The 21,377-nt window shown below is 37.9% G+C and overlaps 1 protein-coding gene across 3 annotated transcripts in view; it reads right to left on the reverse strand.

The window, feature by feature from the left end:
• The window catches only part of LOC122541800 (anthrax toxin receptor 1-like), a 112,473-nt gene that overhangs the window by 74,047 nt on the left and 17,049 nt on the right, over positions 1-21,377 (reverse strand). For 2 of the 3 annotated variants that reach the window (XM_043678795.1, XM_043678797.1), the window contains exons 2-10: positions 20,629-20,700; positions 20,469-20,540; positions 20,208-20,289; positions 20,049-20,082; positions 17,099-17,178; positions 16,939-17,007; positions 15,619-15,699; positions 14,607-14,667; positions 8,962-9,060 (exon numbers count right to left, since the gene is read on the reverse strand). In XM_043678795.1, coding sequence (XP_043534730.1) covers positions 8,962-9,060; positions 14,607-14,667; positions 15,619-15,699; positions 16,939-17,007; positions 17,099-17,178; positions 20,049-20,082; positions 20,208-20,289; positions 20,469-20,540; positions 20,629-20,700 — 650 coding nt within the window. The remainder of the gene's footprint in view (positions 1-8,961; positions 9,061-14,606; positions 14,668-15,618; positions 15,700-16,938; positions 17,008-17,098; positions 17,179-20,048; positions 20,083-20,207; positions 20,290-20,468; positions 20,541-20,628; positions 20,701-21,377) is intronic. The other variant, XM_043678796.1, reaches the window with a different exon arrangement.

Below are 21,377 nucleotides of genomic sequence, written 5' to 3' on the forward strand. Positions count from 1 at the left end.
AGGGCCTAAGACATGCAATTGAATAGACAGCCTACAGTCACTTGACATTGCTGTTGAGAATAGATTATATGTCCATAAGATATAGGAGCAGAAGTAGGTCATTTAGCCCATTGAGTTTTCTCCAACATTCAATGAGATCATGACTGAGCTGATAGCCCTCAATTCTGCTTTCCTATCTTTTCCCTATAACCCTTGATTCTCTGAGTGATTAGAACTCTATCTCAACCTTTAACACATTAACAGCCCAGCCTCTGCAGCTCTTTCAGTAAAGAAATTAATTTAATTGAGTTTTTTGAAGAAGTAACAAAGAGGATTGATGAGGGCAGAGTGGTAGACAAGATCTATATGGACTTCAGTAAGGCATTCAAGAAGGTTCCTCATGGGAGGCTGGTTAGCAAGGTTAAATCTCATGGTGTACAGGGAGAACTAGCCATTTGGATATAGAACTGGCTTGAAGGTAGAAGACAGATTGTTGTGGTGCAGGGTTGCTTTTCAGACTGGAGGCATGTGACCAGTGGTGTGACACAAGGATTGATGCTGGGTCCATTGCTTTTCATCATTTATATAAATGATTGGATATAAATATAGGAGGTATAGTTAGTAAGTTTGTAAATTACACCAAAATTGGAGGTGTAATGGACAGCGAAGAAGGTACCATAAAGCACAACAGGAGCTTGACCAGATGGGCCAATGGGCTGAGGGGTGGCAGGTGGAGTTTAATTTAGATAAATGCAAGATGCTGCATTTTGGAAAAGCAAACCAGAGCAGGACTTAAACACTTAATGGTAAGGTCCTGGGAAGTGTTGCTGAACAAACAGACCTCAGAGTGCAGGTTCATAGTTCTTTGAAAGTAGAGTCGCAGGTATATAGGTTTGTGAAGAAGGTGTTTGGTATGTTTTCCTTTATTGGTCAGAGCATTGAGTATAGGAATGGGGAGGTCATGTTGCAACTGTGCAGGATATTGGTTCGGCAACTTTTGAAATATTGTGTGCAATTCTGGTCTCCTTCCTATCAGAAGGATGTTGTGAAACTTGAAAGGGCTTAGAAAAGATTTATAAGTATGTTGTCAAGGTTGGATAGTTTGAGCTACAGGAAGAAGCTGAATAGGCTTGGGCTGTTTTGCATGGAGCATCGGAGGCTGAGGGGTGACTTTATAGAGGTTTATAAAATTATGAGGGGCATGGATAGGATAAAAAGACCAGGTCTTTTCCTTGGGGTGGGGGAGTCCAGAACTAGAGAACATAGGTTTAGGATGACAGGGGAAAGATATAAAAGGCATGTAAGGAGCAACCTTTGTGGTGCGTGCATGGAATGAGCCGCCAGAGAAAGTGTGGAGGCTGGTACAATTACAGCATTTAAAAGGTGCCTGGACGTGTATATGAATAGGAAGGGTTTAGAGGGTAATGGGCCAAGTGCTGGCAAATGATTAAGTTAGGATACCTGATGAGCATGCACAAGTTGGACCGTAGAGTCTGTTTCCATGCTGTACTTCGCAATGACTCTCTGACTCTAACTCCAGATTCACATGCCTTTGAGAGAAGAAATTCCCCCTCATCTCTGAGTTATGGATTAGCCAGTTCTTTCTATAGCTGCTTCTTGGGCATTTATTATTGAGTTGCTGAATGAGCATATGCCAGCTGTCACATAAAGTGATGTACATATCGTTATTAAACATTGTTGTCTAGACTTAACAACACACACAACCTTGAGATTGAAACTAATGACTCACATCAGGATTCCTATGCAGGTCTCCGCACCCCACCTCCCCACCCTCCCATCACCCCAGGAGTGTTGAGAGCATTTCAGTGTTTCTCAATAAGTTGAAAAAGGAGCCATTGTCTGGAACTCCACAAAAGCGGCAGAAAGATGAGGTCGTCGAAACATTCAGAATCAACTCAATTACTCAGTTACTCAGCACTGCAGTGATTTCAGGAGGGAAAAAAATGTACTGATCTTATAAGGTCTGGCAAGTAAATGAACCAGTCACACCTTTCAAGAAGGTAATTAACTGAATTTGTCTTCAACATACAATTACCGCCCTTTAAACCTGAAGCAAAACTGACAATGTCGCAGTTTGGGCAACTACTATTTTGTGCAATAATTGAGTGGCAGCAGATAGTGTGTTATAATGAGTAACACAGGAAAGAGGGCCCTGTAAAATAGATCAGCCAAATGAATAAAATGTATATTTGGTTAGCGTTGACAGTAGTGCACTCTTGTAGAAGAACTGAACTTCGTGGTGTGAGATGTTTGCAATGCTGTATTGACATGTTCAGTGCAAAGCTCCAAAATCAGCAAACCAGTGCAGAACATGAAGACACTTAACTTGACACTGGTGAATCCAAAGTTTCTGCAATATTTTCAATCAGCTTAGAAAGATTCTGCTGTAAGCCAATCCTGCTAACAAGACTGGCCCCGCAGTGCCTGCAGCTCAAACTAATCACCATGCCATTTCTGCTAACTGTGCCCATTTCTCCACTTTTAAGGAGATTGTTAAAATTAAGTTATTCTTAAGTCACAAGAATACTAATAGGTGTCTTTTTAAAAGCTATTAAACCTCAAAAAACTCTTAATTTACACAGAAATTGACAAGTGTAGATCAATTAAGCTAATAAATGGTTCTCTTTTTTAAAGTCATTTTTATTTGTTTTAAGGAAGAGGTTATTCATAGTGAAGAATAGACACAGATTAAAAAGCTTATAGTCTGTTAAAATACTTTTCGGCTCTAACAATGAAACTGGACTAATTCATCACTCTTTAGTACCTTATGGAATATTTATTAATACAAAGAGTTTCAATCTACAAGATTGAACTGGTGAAGAATTTATTTTGGAAGTGGTGGAGCTTCAATGTACCAAATACTCATGTCTATCTAAGTTCCAGAAATTTTAAATTTGGATGGTGCTTTTGAAGGAGTCAAATTACTACAGTCAACTGTGTTGATAGCTATACACTACTCCACTACCATGGTCTGGTGGTGGAGGGAGTAAATGTTTATGGTGTGGATGGAATTGTGAAATGAACAGAATACTGTGCCGAGCAATTTCAGAGAACATTCCCATATTTGATTTTGTGATGGAGGAAAGGTCATTGATGTGGTAACTGAAGATAGATGGACTAAAGACATGCTCTGAGGAATTCCTGAGACTGAGATGGCTGGCCTCCAACAACCACAACTATCTTTCTTTGTGATGCGCAATCCTCCAGTGGAAAGTTTGTTCCTGGAGTCCTATTGACTTCAATTTTACTAGGATTCCTTGATGGCACATTAGGTTAAATGTTGTCTTGATTTCCGGTACAGCCACTTTCAGCTCACCTAACCTTAAACTCAATTGTCTATTACTAAACATGAGTATGATTTGTGCCTTGATTGTCTAAAGCAGAATCCTATGTTTTGATCTTTGGTGGGTAAAGATAAAATGCAACAAGCAAAGATTTACTATAAGGTACAAAACCGATTGAATGATGTAAGGACTGGATTTTAAACAATGTAAAAATAGGACAGCATGTGCAACTCCACTCTACCCCTATTCTATCCTCAACAATTTTAGGTTCAATCATGAGAGGGCTTCCTTAATACCTACCAAGTTAGTGGAGAACATAGAACAAGTAAAATTCTAAGTTCTGAGGACTAAAAATTAGGCGCAGCAAAAAATCATTACAAAAATAAATATGTTATTTTGCACAAATTACCTAATACAAGAAAGAGCTTGCATTTATATCATGTGCCATCATATCCTCAGGGTATTCCAATGAATTATTTAAGTACAGTATAGACATTATTATTATGCAAGAAAATGCAACTTTTAATTTGCACATATGAACATCCCACAGAGAGTAAATGAGATGTCTGATTAGTTAATCTGCTTTGGGTGGTACAGACAGGAGATTGGTTAGGAAATTCTGGGATTTCTTAGCATAAACAACAATAATACCTTATATTTGTAGAGTGATTTTAATGTAAAATAATGTTCCAAAGGTGCTTACCAAAAGCAATATCAATAAAAACACTCTATCAGCATAGTAAACCGAAAACCTAAACAAGGAAATAGTAAGGGACATCTTAAAAGACAAGAGAAACATATATGAGAGATTTAGTAAGGGAATTCCAGTGTTTAGTACCAGGGCTGCTGAAAGCAATTAAAGTTATGGATGTGCAAGGAAGGAGAACTGGAAAACACAGGCGAAAAGCACAGGTTGATCCAACAGAGAGATAAAAAATGGCATCACTTTAAAGAGATTCAAAAACAAGGATGAGTATTTTAAGTTGAATGGAAGCCATTGAAGTTAAGCAAGTACAGGTGAATGATTGGAGCTAGTTAAGATAATAGGCTGAGTTTTTAATGAGCACATATATAATGTCAGGTGGAAGATGGAGGCAAACTGGGACAGTATAGAATAGTTCAGATTACTTTAGATTAGATTAGATCACTTACAGTGTGGAAACAGGCCCTTCGGCCCAACAAGTCCACACCGCCCCGCCGAAGCGCAACCCACCCATACCCCTACATTTACCCCTTACCTAACACTGCGGGCAATTTAACATGGCCAATTCACCTGACCTGCACATCTTTGGACTGTGGGAGGAAACCGGAGCAAACCCACGCAGACACGGGGAGAACGTGCAAATTCCACACAGTCAGTCGCCTGAGGCGGGAATTGAACCCGGGTCTCTAGCGCTGTGAGGCTGCAATGCTAACCACTGTGCCACCGTGCCGCCCACTTTAAATTTAACAGTAATTAAGACATGAACAAGGGTCACAGCACAGATGAACAGAGGCAAAATTAAGGTCAAGTGATTTTGCAGGCTAGACCATTAAGTCCCAACTTCAGTCTTTGGTCTGCTGCGTTTTGCAATATTTTAAGTAAATGCAGTCAAATTATAGCCATTTCCCCATCACTGCCACCACAGAGAGACTTCCATGGCCCACCAGGCCTATGATTGACCACTGGGTTATCCTGTTTCCTCATTCACATTCTGGTCTTGGCCAGAGTATCTTCCACATGGGTAAATAAATAATTCTGGACTGCTTCTGGATTTTATGGTGTCTCCCAACTTCACCATCTATTTTATGATCTTGCAACAGACTGTGTACACTTCCTGCATCTTCATTATCATTAAAAAAATCATAATTGCTATCTCCTCATGTACTTTTCTCTCCTATAGCTTCTGAACCGCATTCACTACAGCTGCAATCAACCTCAGACAAGGGTTTGGTGAGACTCTGTGCTGACTTCCCTTTACCCAAGTCATCATTATGCCATCAAGGGAATTGAATTGAATTGAATTGAATTTATTTATTGTGATGTGTACTGAGGCACAGTGAAAAGCTTTGTCTTATGAGCAATACAGGCAGATCACAGAGTTAAGTAGCATAGGTAAGTAAATAATAGGTAAACAGCAGCAAAAACAAAAACACAGGTACAGGCAAATGTTAAGAGTCTGAGAGTCCATTCAGTATTCTAACAACAATAGGGTAGAAACTGTTTCAAAACCAGCTGGTGCATGTATTCAGGCTTCTGTACCTTCTCCCCAGTGGGTAGAGGTTGTAGAAAAACATTGCCTGAGTGGGATGGATCTTTAAGAATGCTGGCGGCTTTTCCTTGACAGTGGGCCTGGTAGATGGATTCTATAGATGGGAGGTTGGCCTCTGTGATTGTCCAGACAGAGTTCACCACTCTCTGTAACCATCTCTGATATTGATTGGTACAGTTGCCATACTAGGTAGTGATACATCCAGACAGAATGCTCTCAATGGCTCACTTGTAAAAGTTGGTGAGGGTATTTGCCGATATGCCAAATTTCCTCAGTTGCCTGAGGAAGAAGAGATGTTGTCGGGCCTTTGTAACCAGTGCATCCACATGAGGAGTCCAAGAAAGATTGTTGTGGATGACCACTCCCAAGAGTCTGACACTCTTCACTCGTTCCACTTCTGTGCTGTTAATGTGTAGGGGGAGCATGAGTAACATCCTGCCAAAAGTCAATAATGAGTTCCTTGGTTTTGCCAGCATTGAGAGCTAGGTTGTTCTCAGTGCACCATTTTTCCAGGTCTTTCAACTCCTGTCTGTAGTCTGTTTTGTCGCCATCTGAAATTCGACCGACTGTGGCGGTGTCATCAGCAAACTTGTAAATGGCATTAGTCTGGTATTTGGCGACTCAGTTATGGGTAAACAGTGAGTACAGTAGGGGGCTGCAGTGTTGAGTGTCAGTGAGGATGAAATATTGTCCCCAATCTTCACTGATTGTGACCTGTGGGTCATGAAATTAAGGCTCCAGTTGCAGAGAGTGGGGCTTAGTCTGTGATCACTAAGTTTAGTAATTAGTTTCAAGGGGATAATAGTGTTGAAGGCTGAATTGTAGTCAATGAGTAGGACTCTTACGTAGCTGTTCTTGGTGTCAAGATGTTCTAGGGAGGAGTGAAGGGCAAGTGATGTGGCATCTGCTGTGGATCTGTTGGTCAGATAGGCACACTGGAGTGGGTTGAGAGTAATGGGGAGGCTGGAGTTGATTAATGCATGACCAGCTTTTCAAAGCACTTCATGACCACCAAATTTAGGGCCACTGGGCAGCAGTCATTGAGACATGCTGCACGAGCCCTCTTAGGCACAGGGATGATGTTGGCCTTCTTGAAACAGGCAGGGACAGTGGCCTGCTGCGGGGAGAGGGGGAAGATGTTCGAGAAGACCTCTGTCAGTTGATCTGTGCAAGGTCTGAGTACACGGCCTGGTAGTCCGTCTGGTCCCACTGCTTTCCTTGGATTCACATGAAGGAAAACTGATCTGACCTCTGATACAGTGACTGTTGGAATAGGTTCGTCAGGACTTGTCGGAATAGGTGTTACCTCTCTGCCAAAATTCTGCTCAAAGCGAGCATAGAAGGCGTTGAGACGATCTGGGAGGGATGTGTCATTGTCTACTATCTTGCACGGTCTCTTCTTAGAACCTGTGATGTCACTCAGTCCTTGCCATCATCGCTGTGAGTCTGTCTGGGTCTCTAGTTTGGATCGGTATTGGTCCTTGGCTGTCTTAATGGCTCTGCCAAGGTCATACTTGGATTCCTTAAATTTGAGTGGGTCTCCTGATCTGAAGGCCTTATGCCTGGTTTTTAGCATGGTCTTATATGTCCTCATTCATCCAGGGTTTCCTGTTGGGGAACACCTGGATTGACTTCCTCGGTATGCAGTCCTCCACACACTTGCTGATAAAGTCTGTGACGGTGGTGGCGTACTCATCTAAGGGACTTCAGTTATTAACCCTGGACTATTTTCTACATTCTTCATTTATTTCCTATTTTCCAGTTACTATCAGGTTCTTATGCATCCTAATTTCTATGCCATTTCAGCCTTTCCCTAATCCATTTCCATGTGCATTTGACTTAATTGTGGATCTGAGCCCATCACATTATTTGCACTTCTGTTTTTTTTTTCTTTGCTTCCTTTCCCTTTACCTCTTTTAGATCCCTTTCTGATTTTATCATGTCTCCTTTCACTTCTCCAAATTTGGGTACTCTGGCTCCCCAATTTCTGACTCCTGACAAGTACATCTGATGGCAGAGAGCAATCCCTCTAGGGATTTGTCCGTTCAGTTCAAATGAACCTCTGGTCAGCTGACTTAAGCACTGCTCACTGGGAAGTGGATGGGTAGTCACTGGACTAGTAATTCATTGGCCTAGGCTAGTACTTTGGAAACAAGGGTCCAAATCCATGCCAGCTGGTGGATTTAAATCCAATCAATAAAATCTTGAATTGGAAAACTAGGTTCAGTGTTGGTGCCATTAAACTACCATTGATTGTGATAAAAACCCATCCAATATCCTTTAGCAACCTGCCATACCTACCTGACCTGGCCTACATGTAACTCCAGCCCCACAGCAATGTGGTTCACTCTTAACTGCCCTTCAAAATAGCTTAGCAAGCCATTCAGTTCTGCAATAATTAGGGATGGGCAACAAATTTGCGGTGTTAACTACTTTTTTTTATGGTGAAGCAGCTTCAAAACTACATCTTAGGTACTTATCTAAATTAGACATTTTCTAATAAGAATATATGTACAATAATAATATATGAAAACATGCTTAAGCCAAAAAGTAAAAGCTTTTAAAATAAATTGAATAACCCAGACAGAAAAATTAACTGGCATGTTTAAATCCCATATAAATATTAAATCTTATAATATTATATCTTTTTTAAAAAAACTTTACAAAAATGTTCTCTCTAGAAAACTGTCATTTCTTTTCCACTTTCATTCCCATCATTTTCACTAGGAAGCAAGAAATGGATCAGGCCATCAATATTTCCATAGATTACATCAATGTTGCACTTCAGCTGACTTAGCCAGAGATACATTTGAACCGAACGGAGATACCCCCTGAAGGGATTGCCCTCTGCCACCAGATGACCTTGCCAGGACTAGCAAACTTGGATTTCTTATTGGAAATGTTAGACAAATCTTCGGTTTGAAAGAAAACTTCTGAGTTGTGCTTCAATGCTTCAATATTGTGCCAATTAGGGTAATAAACCAGTTCTTAAACAAGTAAATGTTTAGGCAGATTTTAATACTTTCATTCATACTGGAGCCTACAAGACTGTCAGTTCAGGATTACTCCTAAAATAATTTAGAAATCTTCAGCCTGGCACCAGAGCAAAATGAAACCTATATTGCTTAGCGAATCCAAAATTTCAGGTATTATTGGAGAAATAACATCATTTTGTTCATGCATCTGATATCACAACACCAAAATGTATGCAAGTAGAAAATGCAAAGTTCTGTGAAGCCCTGCAATGTTAATTGCTTCTTGCTGTCACATTATGAAAATGTTACTTGCCATCCTGTCTGAATGAATTCAAGTAAACTTGACTTGGTTCTGATTTCAGCAGAGATCAGATTTGAATCATTTGACTAAATATGGTATTAGATGTTGCTTATAAAAACCTCAGCTGTAAAGTTCATATTTGCACTTACTTATTATTTCGGTGTCATTTATCTTGAAGCTACAAAGAACTTGATCAGCATTCCGTGCACGAGAAAATCCATTACCTCTTACCACAACTTGATATGATTCTGTAACAAGAGCAAAACAGACATAAATATAACAGATGCCTGCCAACATTGTCATGAACTGTATATCTCTTAATTTTAGAACACATGCATAGTTGTACTGATGCATCCTGCAGATTGACTGCATCTGAAGAATAATGGTGATTCTGGAAGTCACATAGTCAAGTTTGAACATGTTATGCAAGCTTCAAAAACTGACTGCAGAATAATCTTTGGCGACCACATTTTGAGATTTAACACCAACCTGACATCAAACACAGGAGTCTTGGTACAGCCACTTTCCAATATCATCACATGCTTTGATCACACAGCAAGCAACAATACTCCCAACAGAATTGCAATTATGAACATTTTTGCGTTTATGATAGGCCGAAGTGGACAGATTTTTGATTAACAAGAGATCAACAGTAATGAGGGGGCTGAAAGAAAAGTGCAGTTGAGACCAATTATTTTATTATATGGTGCAAAAGGCTCAACAGGCCAAACAGCAAACTCCTGCATCAAATCCGTAAGTGCTGAATAATGAGTAAAACTCAATCCTTATTTTATATATAAAATACTATACACTCCTTTAGTTCTGATTGATGTGAGGAAATCTCCTTTTATGTGAGAATGCAATAGTACTGATTTCAATCCCAATACTAAATACAGAAGTACAGTTAATGTTTCCGTACTGAATTATTAATCAATCACTGAATTTAATGAATTTTATCAGAAGCTATTACTACAGAGCTTTATCTTTGTTGTGTTTGTGACATTTGAGATTGCAAATGTAGTTCACCATTATGGATGAAATTTAATAAAATGCAAGTTTTCCCCGAAAAGTTTTTCATAATGAAAGAAAAAGATAAGCATTTATATCGTGTCTTCACATTTCAGGACATCCCAAAGCACTTTGCAGCATCTTAAGTATTTTTGAAGTATTGACACTAGTGTAATTTTAAAAAGAAGCAGACAAATTCAACACACCAAGATACCATAAGCAGCAATGTGATAACGGCCAAATGATCTGCTCTAATGATGTTGATTGAGAAATACATATTGCCAAAGGAACTGTCTTGCCCTTCTTTGAAATAGTGCCATGAGGCATTTTTAGTCTGCCTGAGAGGGTAAAGGGAGATTTGATTTAATGTCTTAGACAAAAGACAGCACCTCCAACAGTCCAGCACTCACGCAGCACTGCATTCGAGTATCACATTCTAATGACTTAGAGGCAAGAGAGCTACCACTGAACCATGGGGAACTTAAATTGAACTAAGTCAGGAAATTCTTTCCATCCTTGATCAAAATAGAACATATATTCATTTTAAAAACCCCACCATTAAAATAAAATGCCTTTATACTAGGAAATTCAGTATTTCGCTTATAATTGCCTGACATAAGCCTGTTAGTTCAGATTGTTAGCTAGCATGTTAGTGTTATTTTATCTGAATATAGGCACAAATCATATGGTGAGTTTCATAGGTGACTGAAGATGACAATATGTTGAACGTGTATTCATTCATATTCCTGTTTACCAGAAGTTTGTCAGAGAGAGGCACGAGATATTCTCTCACTGTGCAACCTCTTTTGTCATTGACATTTTACTTGTCTCTCAACGATAAAGAACACTTAGTATCGATTAAATTTGAGTTATGTACTTGCCCTCTTTCTGTTCTACTGTATTGTTACATATGTATGGCTGAACTTTTGAGCATTTGATTATTTGTCAATTTTCATTATCTGAAGGTTCTGTATATTATGCAGAATAATGAAGATTCTGGCTTGTGTCTTTGATAGAGAGGAATAACCCCTGAGCTCACTTTCATATTTTTAATTGTCATTTTGGTGTCTACCTCCCAGAGTAGTTACCTTTTAATTGAAACAATTTTCAAAATATTGAGCTTGCCATAATGCTGAATATAACTAAATATTTATCTGAAATCTTCCAAAGACTGATCAATATAATCTATTATATTGCATAATTAAACAAAATAGTTGTCAGATATTGGGGTAATTATTGTTCTATAAGTATATCATAATTTAATAGGATGTTTTTACTTTCTTCTTCACAATATTTAAAAAATATTGGAATGAAGAATCTAAATAATGATAATGATTACCACAAGATACTCAAGTTCACTAAAAAAATAAAAAGAATGAAAACTGGCAGGCACGAGGCAAACAAAGCCGTGAGTACAAAAATTGTGGACTGCTCTCTTGTTAATGTCACAGGGTTTAATCACGTCATTATAGCTTACATCTATGGTTCTTCTCATGTCCTACTTGCCATGTCAGCTGGGGTACAATACTAAACCTCTATTCTGTCAGCTAGCAACCAGTTCAAATCTCTAATAACATGTCATCACAATGAAGGAATCCTGTTCAATTTTACATTAAATTTCCTTTCGTTTCAAAGTCGTAGACCAGTTTATGAATCAAACCCTTGCTTGTGCCCAGCTATACGTGATTAATATGAAAGCTGAATGCCGAAATGGCTAATTCTATTTAATTTCAGGTTCTGACTGTGACCGAGTCCTTTTCTTTCTTAGTTACTGTCAGATTGTACATTTGTCGATTTTGACAAGATAGCAAAGGGAAAAAGGTCAGCTCTGAAATAATCGGGCAGCGCTGGCAGCGAGATGGTGGGTTGAAGCTGGTGCGCGCTGGCTGTGCTGTCGGCTCTGTTTTTGTGACTCTGATGAGAAGCTGACTGTTTGCATCCACACCTGGTAGTTGACGTGGCCAGTAGGATGCCACATCCAGCAAAACCTTTCAATCATGTCTCTGTACCATGAGCATAATCAAAGCAATGATGCTGTCAACTTGTATACAATGCACCTCCAACTCCAAACTGATGGCCTGTTTACAGGCTGCACGTCCTGGTCATTTCAAATCAACCTTATTACAAAGATAGCAGTGCGTTGCTCTGTATCAGGAGTTACAGGATGCAAATATTGTTCATGAATCCATCAGTATGCAGGCAGAAAGCATGAAGTGGCATGTTATAGAAATAGTGATATCTTCACACATGTCTGTCACAATTCAGGAATGCCATTTATTATTATTTTTCAATTCTGTCAGTGCACACTCTGTACTGACAGATTGGACTACGTAAACATTTAGCTAGTATTTTACAGTATAATATTAAGAATATTAAGGCTTTCATTTCGAAAATGCCCTCATTTATATAGTACAAGAAAAAAGGTCAGAAATGGATGACCATTAATTTATAAAACACAATTTCTTATGGCTTTCAAATATATGCATTTCATTTTATAACAGTCAATAATGTTCTCTTTTTAATTATTTTCATTTTTAATTTAGAATTGGGGAAATATATGGAATCAATTGACCGAATAGATTCAAAGTGATAGTTTTCTATATTTTTAATTCAGTGCATCATTCTGACTGTAGAATGTCAAAGTGTAAATGTTAATGAACATAGTAAAGCAATAGTGAGGAATGTTAACTTGGATGGTCAGATTCATTTTTGTTAAATTTCTTTGACAAAGTTTGAAACTATAATACCTGTCACAAACAAATTATATATGTAACACATATTAAAGTCCACATTTGAAATGTGAAATAATTTTATAGAAACAAGTTTTTGTTTCAATCTTTGGTTTTTGAAATTATTATGAAGTTTTTACATATAAAGACTTAAATGTTTAATTTTGAATAAATTCTATGAGGGTAATTATAAGCTAACCAGTTGGTAGACACAGGAGAAAAACAACGTAGAATTACAATCCATCCAAAATCATCAGTTTCAGAATTAGCTATTTAGTTTTAAAATTATATCCTATATAATTACATCCATAACTTGATGAATGGTGGTGTAATATTTAACCTGCATATGAACTGAATTTTGTTGCTATTGCAGGGATTCTATGACAACCAATTGAATATTAGCTTAATTACAAGTTTTAAGCTACCAAGGCAGCATTGCTCAAATTTGTAAATTATATTGGTATGAGAAATTATTTAACAAAATACTATTCCACTCCTATTATTCACCTTTCAACCATTCTTCATTAAATAATTCAACCAACATTTTCACCTCACATCAGTCACAAGATTATTCTTTGGCTATTGTTACTGAAGCACCAATACTGGCTGTACAAATCAATAAAACAATTTTAGGAATAACACTCGAGGCTGTAGGATAGATGGAAAAGATTATTGGGAATACAAAGACTCACAAAATATTTATCTATCAAAATTTCATACCCCATGGAAAGTGACTGAGCTTTAATTCTTCACTCACAGGAGAAAAAAAACTTTGCAGAACCTGGTGTCAAATACATTACTTAAAGCATATGAAGTAAAATTTGTCTTAGCTAAAAATGTAAAGTGAATGGGAGAAAATGAAATGTTTTATCCCGAACCTCTTTCATGAAGGTCCCTTTTACATTAATGCACAGGATGAATTTCACCCTCATCATTGCAGGAAACTGTACAGTGGTCTTCGAAAGGAATTAACTAAATGGCTTTAATCCATTTTATTCTTGTCTACAGCCCGAAAACTGTCAAGACATTCCCAATCTTCTAGACTTCATAGCATACCTATTGATATAACTACAAAGGGCATCAGCCACAATATAGAACTTCCAACATAATATGTGGCACAGTGGAAAGCAGTTTTTGATTCTACTTCTGTGCATTAACAATTGATGTCAATATTGATTTGCTCACTGTATGCTGCAATGTTAAGTTTGTCTGAATATTTGAAATAAATTACACTGCAACAGTTTCAGTAACCGCACAAAAATAATTATTGGCATGCACGCTGGTCAGTTAAACTCTTGGCTTTAGCTTGATCAGCTGGATTCATGATTTTTGCCTTGATCTCTATTACTGGTCAGCTTCCATACAAAGTCCTTTCCCTTTACTGATTGGGTAGCATTCGCTCACAGTGGTTGCTTGTATTCAAATTATGACTGATGCAAGAAGTGATTGTAAAAGTATTTTGAAAAGTTATAAAATCAGGAAGTATGATGCAAAATTTAGTGCTCATTATTAGCAGCTAATTATACATTTGTGCCCTTTTTCTTAGAAGATAAGAATGTAAATATGAATGCCAATCAGCTAGAAATGCAGTCAGTGAAACCTTTTCTCATCTAGGTGGTGTCTTGATTCAAAAGGTTGTGGACAAAAGACTGTTATAAAATGTGTTATCCACTTAAGCATCTCTAACATTCCTTTCAATGCAAGATTGTGGTTGTGAATCTGACTGATGTCATACAACTTGTGAACCACCTTCAGATATGAACTAACTTATGTCCTTTGTGTTACAAGTCTAGGCCTGATTGCTTTTAAGAGAACCCCGACTATAAAATAATAAAGAAACTGGTTAAGCATGAAATTTACAAACTGCACAAATGTGCATATTACTTTGTTTCCTTTCAATCTGAGTTCAATTAGTGATTAAATGAATAATGCAAAGATGCTTCTCTAGAATATATCTTAACCACCACATTTCACTTTCTTAAAGAATTCTCTTTCACCAATGTTTTAGTCTTTATCACTAAATGATGGGTTGTTTTAGATTAGAAAGCCAAGCCTACCTCCTGCACAGACGTGTGATGGTTCAGCCGCCAGAATTTCAATGCAAGATTTCTTAAGAATCTGGTAAAATAGAAACAGAGTCATAAATAGGTACAGCACAGAAACAGACCCTTCGGTCCAACTCATCCATGCTGACCAGATATCCTACATAAATCAAACCCATTTGCCAGCATTTGGCCCATATCCTTCTAAACCCTTCCTATTCATATATCTATCAAGATGCCTTTTAAATGTTGTAATTGTACCAGCCTCCACCACTTCCTCTGGCAACTCATTCCACGCATGCACCACCCTCTGCATGAAAAGGTTGCCCCTTAGGTCGCTTTTAAATATTTTCCCTCTTACCCTAAACCTATGCCCTCTAGTTTTGGACTCCCTCACCCCAGGGAAAAGACCTTGTCTACTTACCCTATCTATGCCCTGGATGATTTAATGAGGGGCTGCATGGCTCTAAAAACCTAAGGTCACCCCTCAGCTTTCAACACTCCAAGGAAAATGACCCCAGTCTATTCAGCCTCTCCCTGGCAACATCCCTGTAAATCTTTTCGAAACCGTTTCAAGTTTCACAACATCCTTCCTGTAGCAGGGATACCAGAATTGCACACAGTAATCACTTCCCATGTGGTCTCTGCTTTCTCTCTCTTTCTCCCTTTTGAAGTGCCATTGTTTTGATATTTTTTCCTAAAGTTCCAAAATAATACAACAGCTGGTAAAACAGTAATTACTGCTCCTGAAATTCAATGAAATTAGCTCAACTGAAAATACCTCAAAAAAACAAGCAGCTCTTACAGCCACAATGTTTTTCCCGTCCTCCATTTTGGATTACTCAGAAACTTTTATTGAGAAAGAATACTTCGATATCCAAAGAATTCAACTATAAACATACTTATAAAATGGTAGTTTGTGTTTTAAATTCATTTGAAATAAGGAATGGAGAATAATTTGTTGCTTAAAAATTGCATGAAAGCACCATTTTACTTAAAGTCACTACATCATCCAAGTTGAACCTACCGAATCAATTACACTTCCTAATGCTTGAAATCCACCTTTCACTGGGAAAACATGATCAATGCTGTCAGCTATCTTCGCCAACTAGAAAAGAATGAAAGTTCATGATTAGAAAAGGTTTGGGTGGTGAATCATTCATTGTTTATTTTCTGGTTTTAACTAGACAACAGACACTAGACACCCCTTAGGTTTTTAGAGCCATGTAGCCCCTCATTATACAATCAGAAAGTGCTGGAGAAACTCAACAGGTCTGGCATCATATATGGAAGGAGAAACAAGGGTAGCATTTCATGCCTGATATTTCTCTTTTCACAGATGCTGTTAAATCTGCTGAGTTTCTGTAGTGCTTTCTATTTTAATGTCAGATGTCTGGATTTTAATTTACTCTATAATTTCCTGAGATATCTGCATTGCTGTTCCAAGCCTTCTGCTGAGACCTTTCAAATTTCATTAGCATAGCTCCACACTATTCAAATCAATTTGACTGTGAATTTCCTAGTTGCTTGTGGCATACAGTCACACCAAGACATTGTGTTGTAGACGGTCTGAAAATCACCAATTGGCAGGGTAAACTGTTCCAAGCCTTCTGCTGAGACCTTTCAAATTTCATTAGCATAGCTCCACACTATTCAAATCAATTTGACTGTGAATTTCCTAGTTTGCTTGTAGCATACAGTCACACCAAGAAATTGTGTTGTAGACGGTCTGAAAATCACCAATTGGCAGGGTAAATTATAGGTAAAACAATGACTGAAAAGTGCTGAGCTGAAAGTTTGGAACTGGAGTGAGGTGGGGGAAGGGGAAATGAGGAAACTGTTGAAATCCACATTCATGCCCTGGGGTTGAAGTGTTTCGAGACGGAAGATGAGGCGTTCTTCCTCCAGGCATCTGGTGATGAGGGCTCTTACATATATCTCAGCTTGAAAGAAGTATTCAAACTTTGCAGCTCCATCTCTTCAGTTTATCTGGGCAATTTTGTTTGCTTGACTTTTCTTCACATCCTCAAATTCCTCATGAGAGTTCTGTGAATGTCAGAAGCCAATTTTTCTTTGCATCTTTGTCTTTTATAATGCATTTGGAATGACAAAGTCACTGGAATGGCTATCCACAGGGGCAGTCCCATAATTCTCATTATTATGAAGGAGGAGGTGCACAGACAGAAGCATGGACCTTGAGATACAATTGCAGGAGACCTCAACAAACTCACTGCTAATTCCTGGAAATGTTTCCTGGACCAGACATTTGCAATGTGACATTTGAGGTGTGAGAAAGCATCAGGAAGAATTTATTAAATAAATCAAATTGTGAAAATGCATCATTTACCTGTGTTTCATTGAAATCTTTCACACCAACGCAATAAATTGTAGCTCCATAACTTCTGGCCCTATCAGCCTATGCAAAGAAAAGACAAGTTTGTCAATTTTTTAATGATTGAAAACAAATTGGAGATTTAATTTCTTTTCTATTGCTTATGGATACTTACTTCCCGTTGTGCAAGATCATACAAACGATCAATTAATTCCCCATCTGTCAATGCAATGATGACACTAGCAGCTCGAAACCCTGTAATTGCAAATCAGCATCAGTATTTTTCCAGCAAAAGACATTTCAATATCATGAAATTATGCATAATTTAACTTACCATCCAGTACTTCTATAGCATTTAACATCTTGAAGTAACTCAGCATCAAACCAAGTCAAGGAAAAGTAGCACTTACAGATTTTTGAATGCATGTCCATTGACTAATAACCCTCCAAGGAGAGGAAAGAAAATATATCTTTTTGTTAGCAGGATAACTTTGATGTGGTAATATACTAAGTTCTACTAAGTGAACTAATTACTCAACCAATACAATCATTTCCTTGAAAAATTAAATATGGTAGAGACAAAATGGCTAGCTTGAGCTTCATAAATTACAAGGAATTAGCTTGAAAGAATTCTAAATGAACATATACATCCAAAGTTCTGCAAGTTAAAGCAGTCTTTTTGTCTTCAGTCTGCTTTCTTTCAAAAGTATACTTTGCTCAATGCTGTTCATTCTTGTGCATTAGAAGACCCCTGCATAGGAATTGATTTTCCATCCTCATTATGAATGAAATGCACCTAAAAATATACGACCTACATATAGGGCTGGTGTCAACATTATGATCAAACCAGAGGCCTATCTCTCCTCTTGTCTGCCTGATGTCCTCCAGTCTCAGAATCCCAAACTTATTCCCGCTCTCTTGGCTTGCCATTCTTAATGCCCCATCCCCCACTCAACTGCACAAGGATGTATAAAATGCTTTCTAGCTTTGCACCACCATCCTTACCTCTGAGTCATTTTAACCAGAGAAAGGTTGTTGGTTTTCATTTTAAAAATGAACTTAAATATTGTCTGGTATTAGCTTTTTGCTTTCCATTGTAGTAATGTGCAGTGGCAGCACCGTGTATAAAAGTCAACGCACATTAAAATCAAATTTCCCGCTCTCTGGGGAGCTGCATTGATTCATGGGTGATTTTCCAAAAAGCAGCAAATCTGATCTTAATCCATAATGACTGCTTGATGCGCTGCCACTGCTGCACACTAAAATAATCGTGTAGCGAAAGACTGGGAATTAAATTATTTTAATTAGTCTTTTCAGTGTGGATCAGAACATTTTCTTAAATATTGCAACTTTTGATTAAGGCTGATAAAACAAAGTGAGATCATATTTTAAACAAAACCAAACATCAGAAAGAGGAGAGCAACAGACTGCAATTAAGAAAGAAACAAGCAAGAGATTGTCAGGCATTTATAACTTACATCTTCATTTTCTATACTGCTCATGAAACTCAGTCTCTGTTTGACTATGGGCACAGGTCAGGTATATTTCATTTGACAACTGTCATTTCCAATGGTGTAGTTAGAGCTTGTGTTACAAGTTAACAAATATCACACTGATGCTGCAGATGAACACAGAGATCCAAGCACAGTACTACAAGACAGGATGGACATTTTCTCTTCTCTGGGAGAAAGTGAAGACTGCAGATGCTGGAGATCAGAGCTGAAAAATGTGTTGCTGGAAAAGCGCAGCAGGTCAAGCAGCATCCAAGGAGCAGGCGAATCCTGAAGAAGGGCTTATGCCTGAAACGTCGATTCTCCTGCTCCTTGGATGCTGCCTGACCTGCTGCGCTTTTCCAGCAACACATTTTTCAGCTCATTTTCTCTTCTCTGCCAACCTTCCAATGGGCTATTTCAAGCTAATGGGACACACTATTGACTACATAGCCAACCAGTACAAATCTGTACCCAGGGGCAAACACTGGCAGCACCAGTTACAGTAGCACACCTAATGTATTTATGAGGAGTTTTGATTTGAACATGAAATAAGTTTATAAATTTCCCATTGCAAATACAATAGTGCAATTGCTTGTCACTATTACCAGATTAACAGCCCCAATTAGGGAATTCATATTCTGTGGTCAACCTGGCTGACCTCGTTACAATAACTACTAATGTACATAGTTCCCAATCTCAGTATTGTGCAGGTAAAAGTGCTAAACAGTTGTTTTGCAAAGACAAGAAAAATATTGGAGTGAGCTCCAAATGAGCTATTGCTATGGCTTCTGCCAACAGCACGGTACTGCCAGAGGTCGGGAATAGATCATTTGTTTGTTTCACTGCTGCATCTGAAGATGTACCATGGAGAAAAATCTTAATGTTGGGTGTGTTTACAGTAAAAACATGAAAAATAACTTGTTTGAGGAGAAAGTATTGAATTAACTTGTGATAGAGGAGCTATAGAAAATAAGTTTTTAAAAAATACTTTCTAGCTAAAGTTTAAATTATCCTCGGAGTGAGAAATTATGCTGACCATTTGGCGTTATTTTATGTAATGCACAGAATATTAGAATCATACAAAAGATTGGTTGATCTCATACATCTCACATACATTGCAACATATTAAAATCCACAAATTGAAAATATTAACAACGGTACTAACTTGCATTGATCTTCAGCAGTAGGGAAATAAGATTAGCACTGAAATATAGAAGGAAATATTTGAAGAGGTGACCAAAGAGGTAAAAGAGGTATGTTGCATGAATGGTCTAAAAGAATGAGAGTAGGTTGGGCTGTTAAAACTGGTCCAATTAGGGAGCTCTAGCTGACAGATAAGAACAGAACAGAAGACGTTTAGAAGATAAATTATAAAGCGTTGGGTCTAGGGAACTAAAGTCCCAATAATGTTGCTGCTGATTATTTACAATAACGGCTGAAAGGAAGGAAGTTGCAATGGAGGCATGAATCAGAGAACTACAAAATATGGAGGTGGGTGAGAAGGCAGAGTGGTGTTTGGATGGTAGCTGTAGGAGTTATAGAAGTTACAGTGTAGTAGGGAATACTACAAAGTGATTTAACCATAAGGATTTGGATCACACACGGCCACCAGGAAACAAGGTTAACACCCACCAGAATTGTTTTCATGGTGAATCTGTTCAGTTGCCTGTAACAAGTTTAAATGAAACACAGTTACTAAATAACATTGATATGAACCTTGGTATAGTGACCAAATCAACACATTTTTAAAAGAAATAAAATTACAAACAGAACTTATATTGTAAATTATACCTTTCTGAAGCCCTCGTGCATGAATGTATCTCCTCCAGGCACAACATTCCGAAGGGTTTGAAGACCTTCTCGTATAGCTTCTCTTTAATTAAAACATAATTACTCAAGTTCAAAAAATAGTACGAAGCAGTGAGTTGGCTAATTTCAGTGAATTATTTCAAGACCAATAATGAAGATCTCTCATTTAAGAAAAATTGGGCTTTGTATAGCAAACAAATACACAATTTGACCTAAATTTGAGCGAGCTGAGACAAGACTTACCGATTTGCTGTTAAACTCATTAAGGTTGTACTTCTTGTGGAGAACACAATAAAAGACATTCTTAACTGAGGACTGAAAACAGTTGATTATTAGTGATATTCCTTTAAGTAAACTAACTATTTGATTGGACAGTAAATATGTTAAATAAACTCGATGATACCTCAAGTATTTCTCAGCCAGAAGTTCAACAAAAGAATATATTTCAATCCAATGGTTCATAACACTTCCAGACCTGAAAATAAAAAAAAAGTAAGATGTGCAATCAACATGAGTATATGTTAGGCTGGACTACACAATTAGTAAGGAAATACTGCACTGCTAGGGGTGTTATCGTTTGAATGAGACATTAAAACCTCCTCTTCTCTCAAAGTGGATGTAAAAATTCCATGACATCATTTGAATGATGATAGGGAAGTTCTCCCCATCTCCTGGCCTGTACCACCAGAAACACATTGAAATGTAAGAAATTGGAACAGGAGTCCCTCAAGTCTGCTCTGTCATTCACTAAGATCATGGCTGATCTTCAATTTCAACTCCACCTCCCTACCTGATAGTAGGGATAGTACATTACAGCCTTTCCAACCAAGATGATTTCCCTTAGTTTCCAAACATCTGTCAACCTCAGTCTTGAATATACCCAACAATTGAGCATCCATCCACAGCCCTCTGGAGTACAGACTTCCAAAGATTCATAGCTCTCTGAATGAAGGAAATACTGGGGCATATTTCATTTCTGAACTAGCCTCATAATAATTTATGAGTTTTACAAATTCAATAACTACTAGCCAACTCTGGCTAGAGTTTATATTCTATACTAGGCAGTTATTAGGCTCCAATCAGAACTAAATATACAAACTTGCTGCAAACTAACAGAGAGGTTCTATTTCTTAGTTGTGCACTCTGTAAACA

The sequence above is a fragment of the Chiloscyllium plagiosum genome, chromosome 38, assembly GCF_004010195.1.
Source record: "Chiloscyllium plagiosum isolate BGI_BamShark_2017 chromosome 38, ASM401019v2, whole genome shotgun sequence".
NCBI lineage: Eukaryota > Metazoa > Chordata > Chondrichthyes > Orectolobiformes > Hemiscylliidae > Chiloscyllium > Chiloscyllium plagiosum.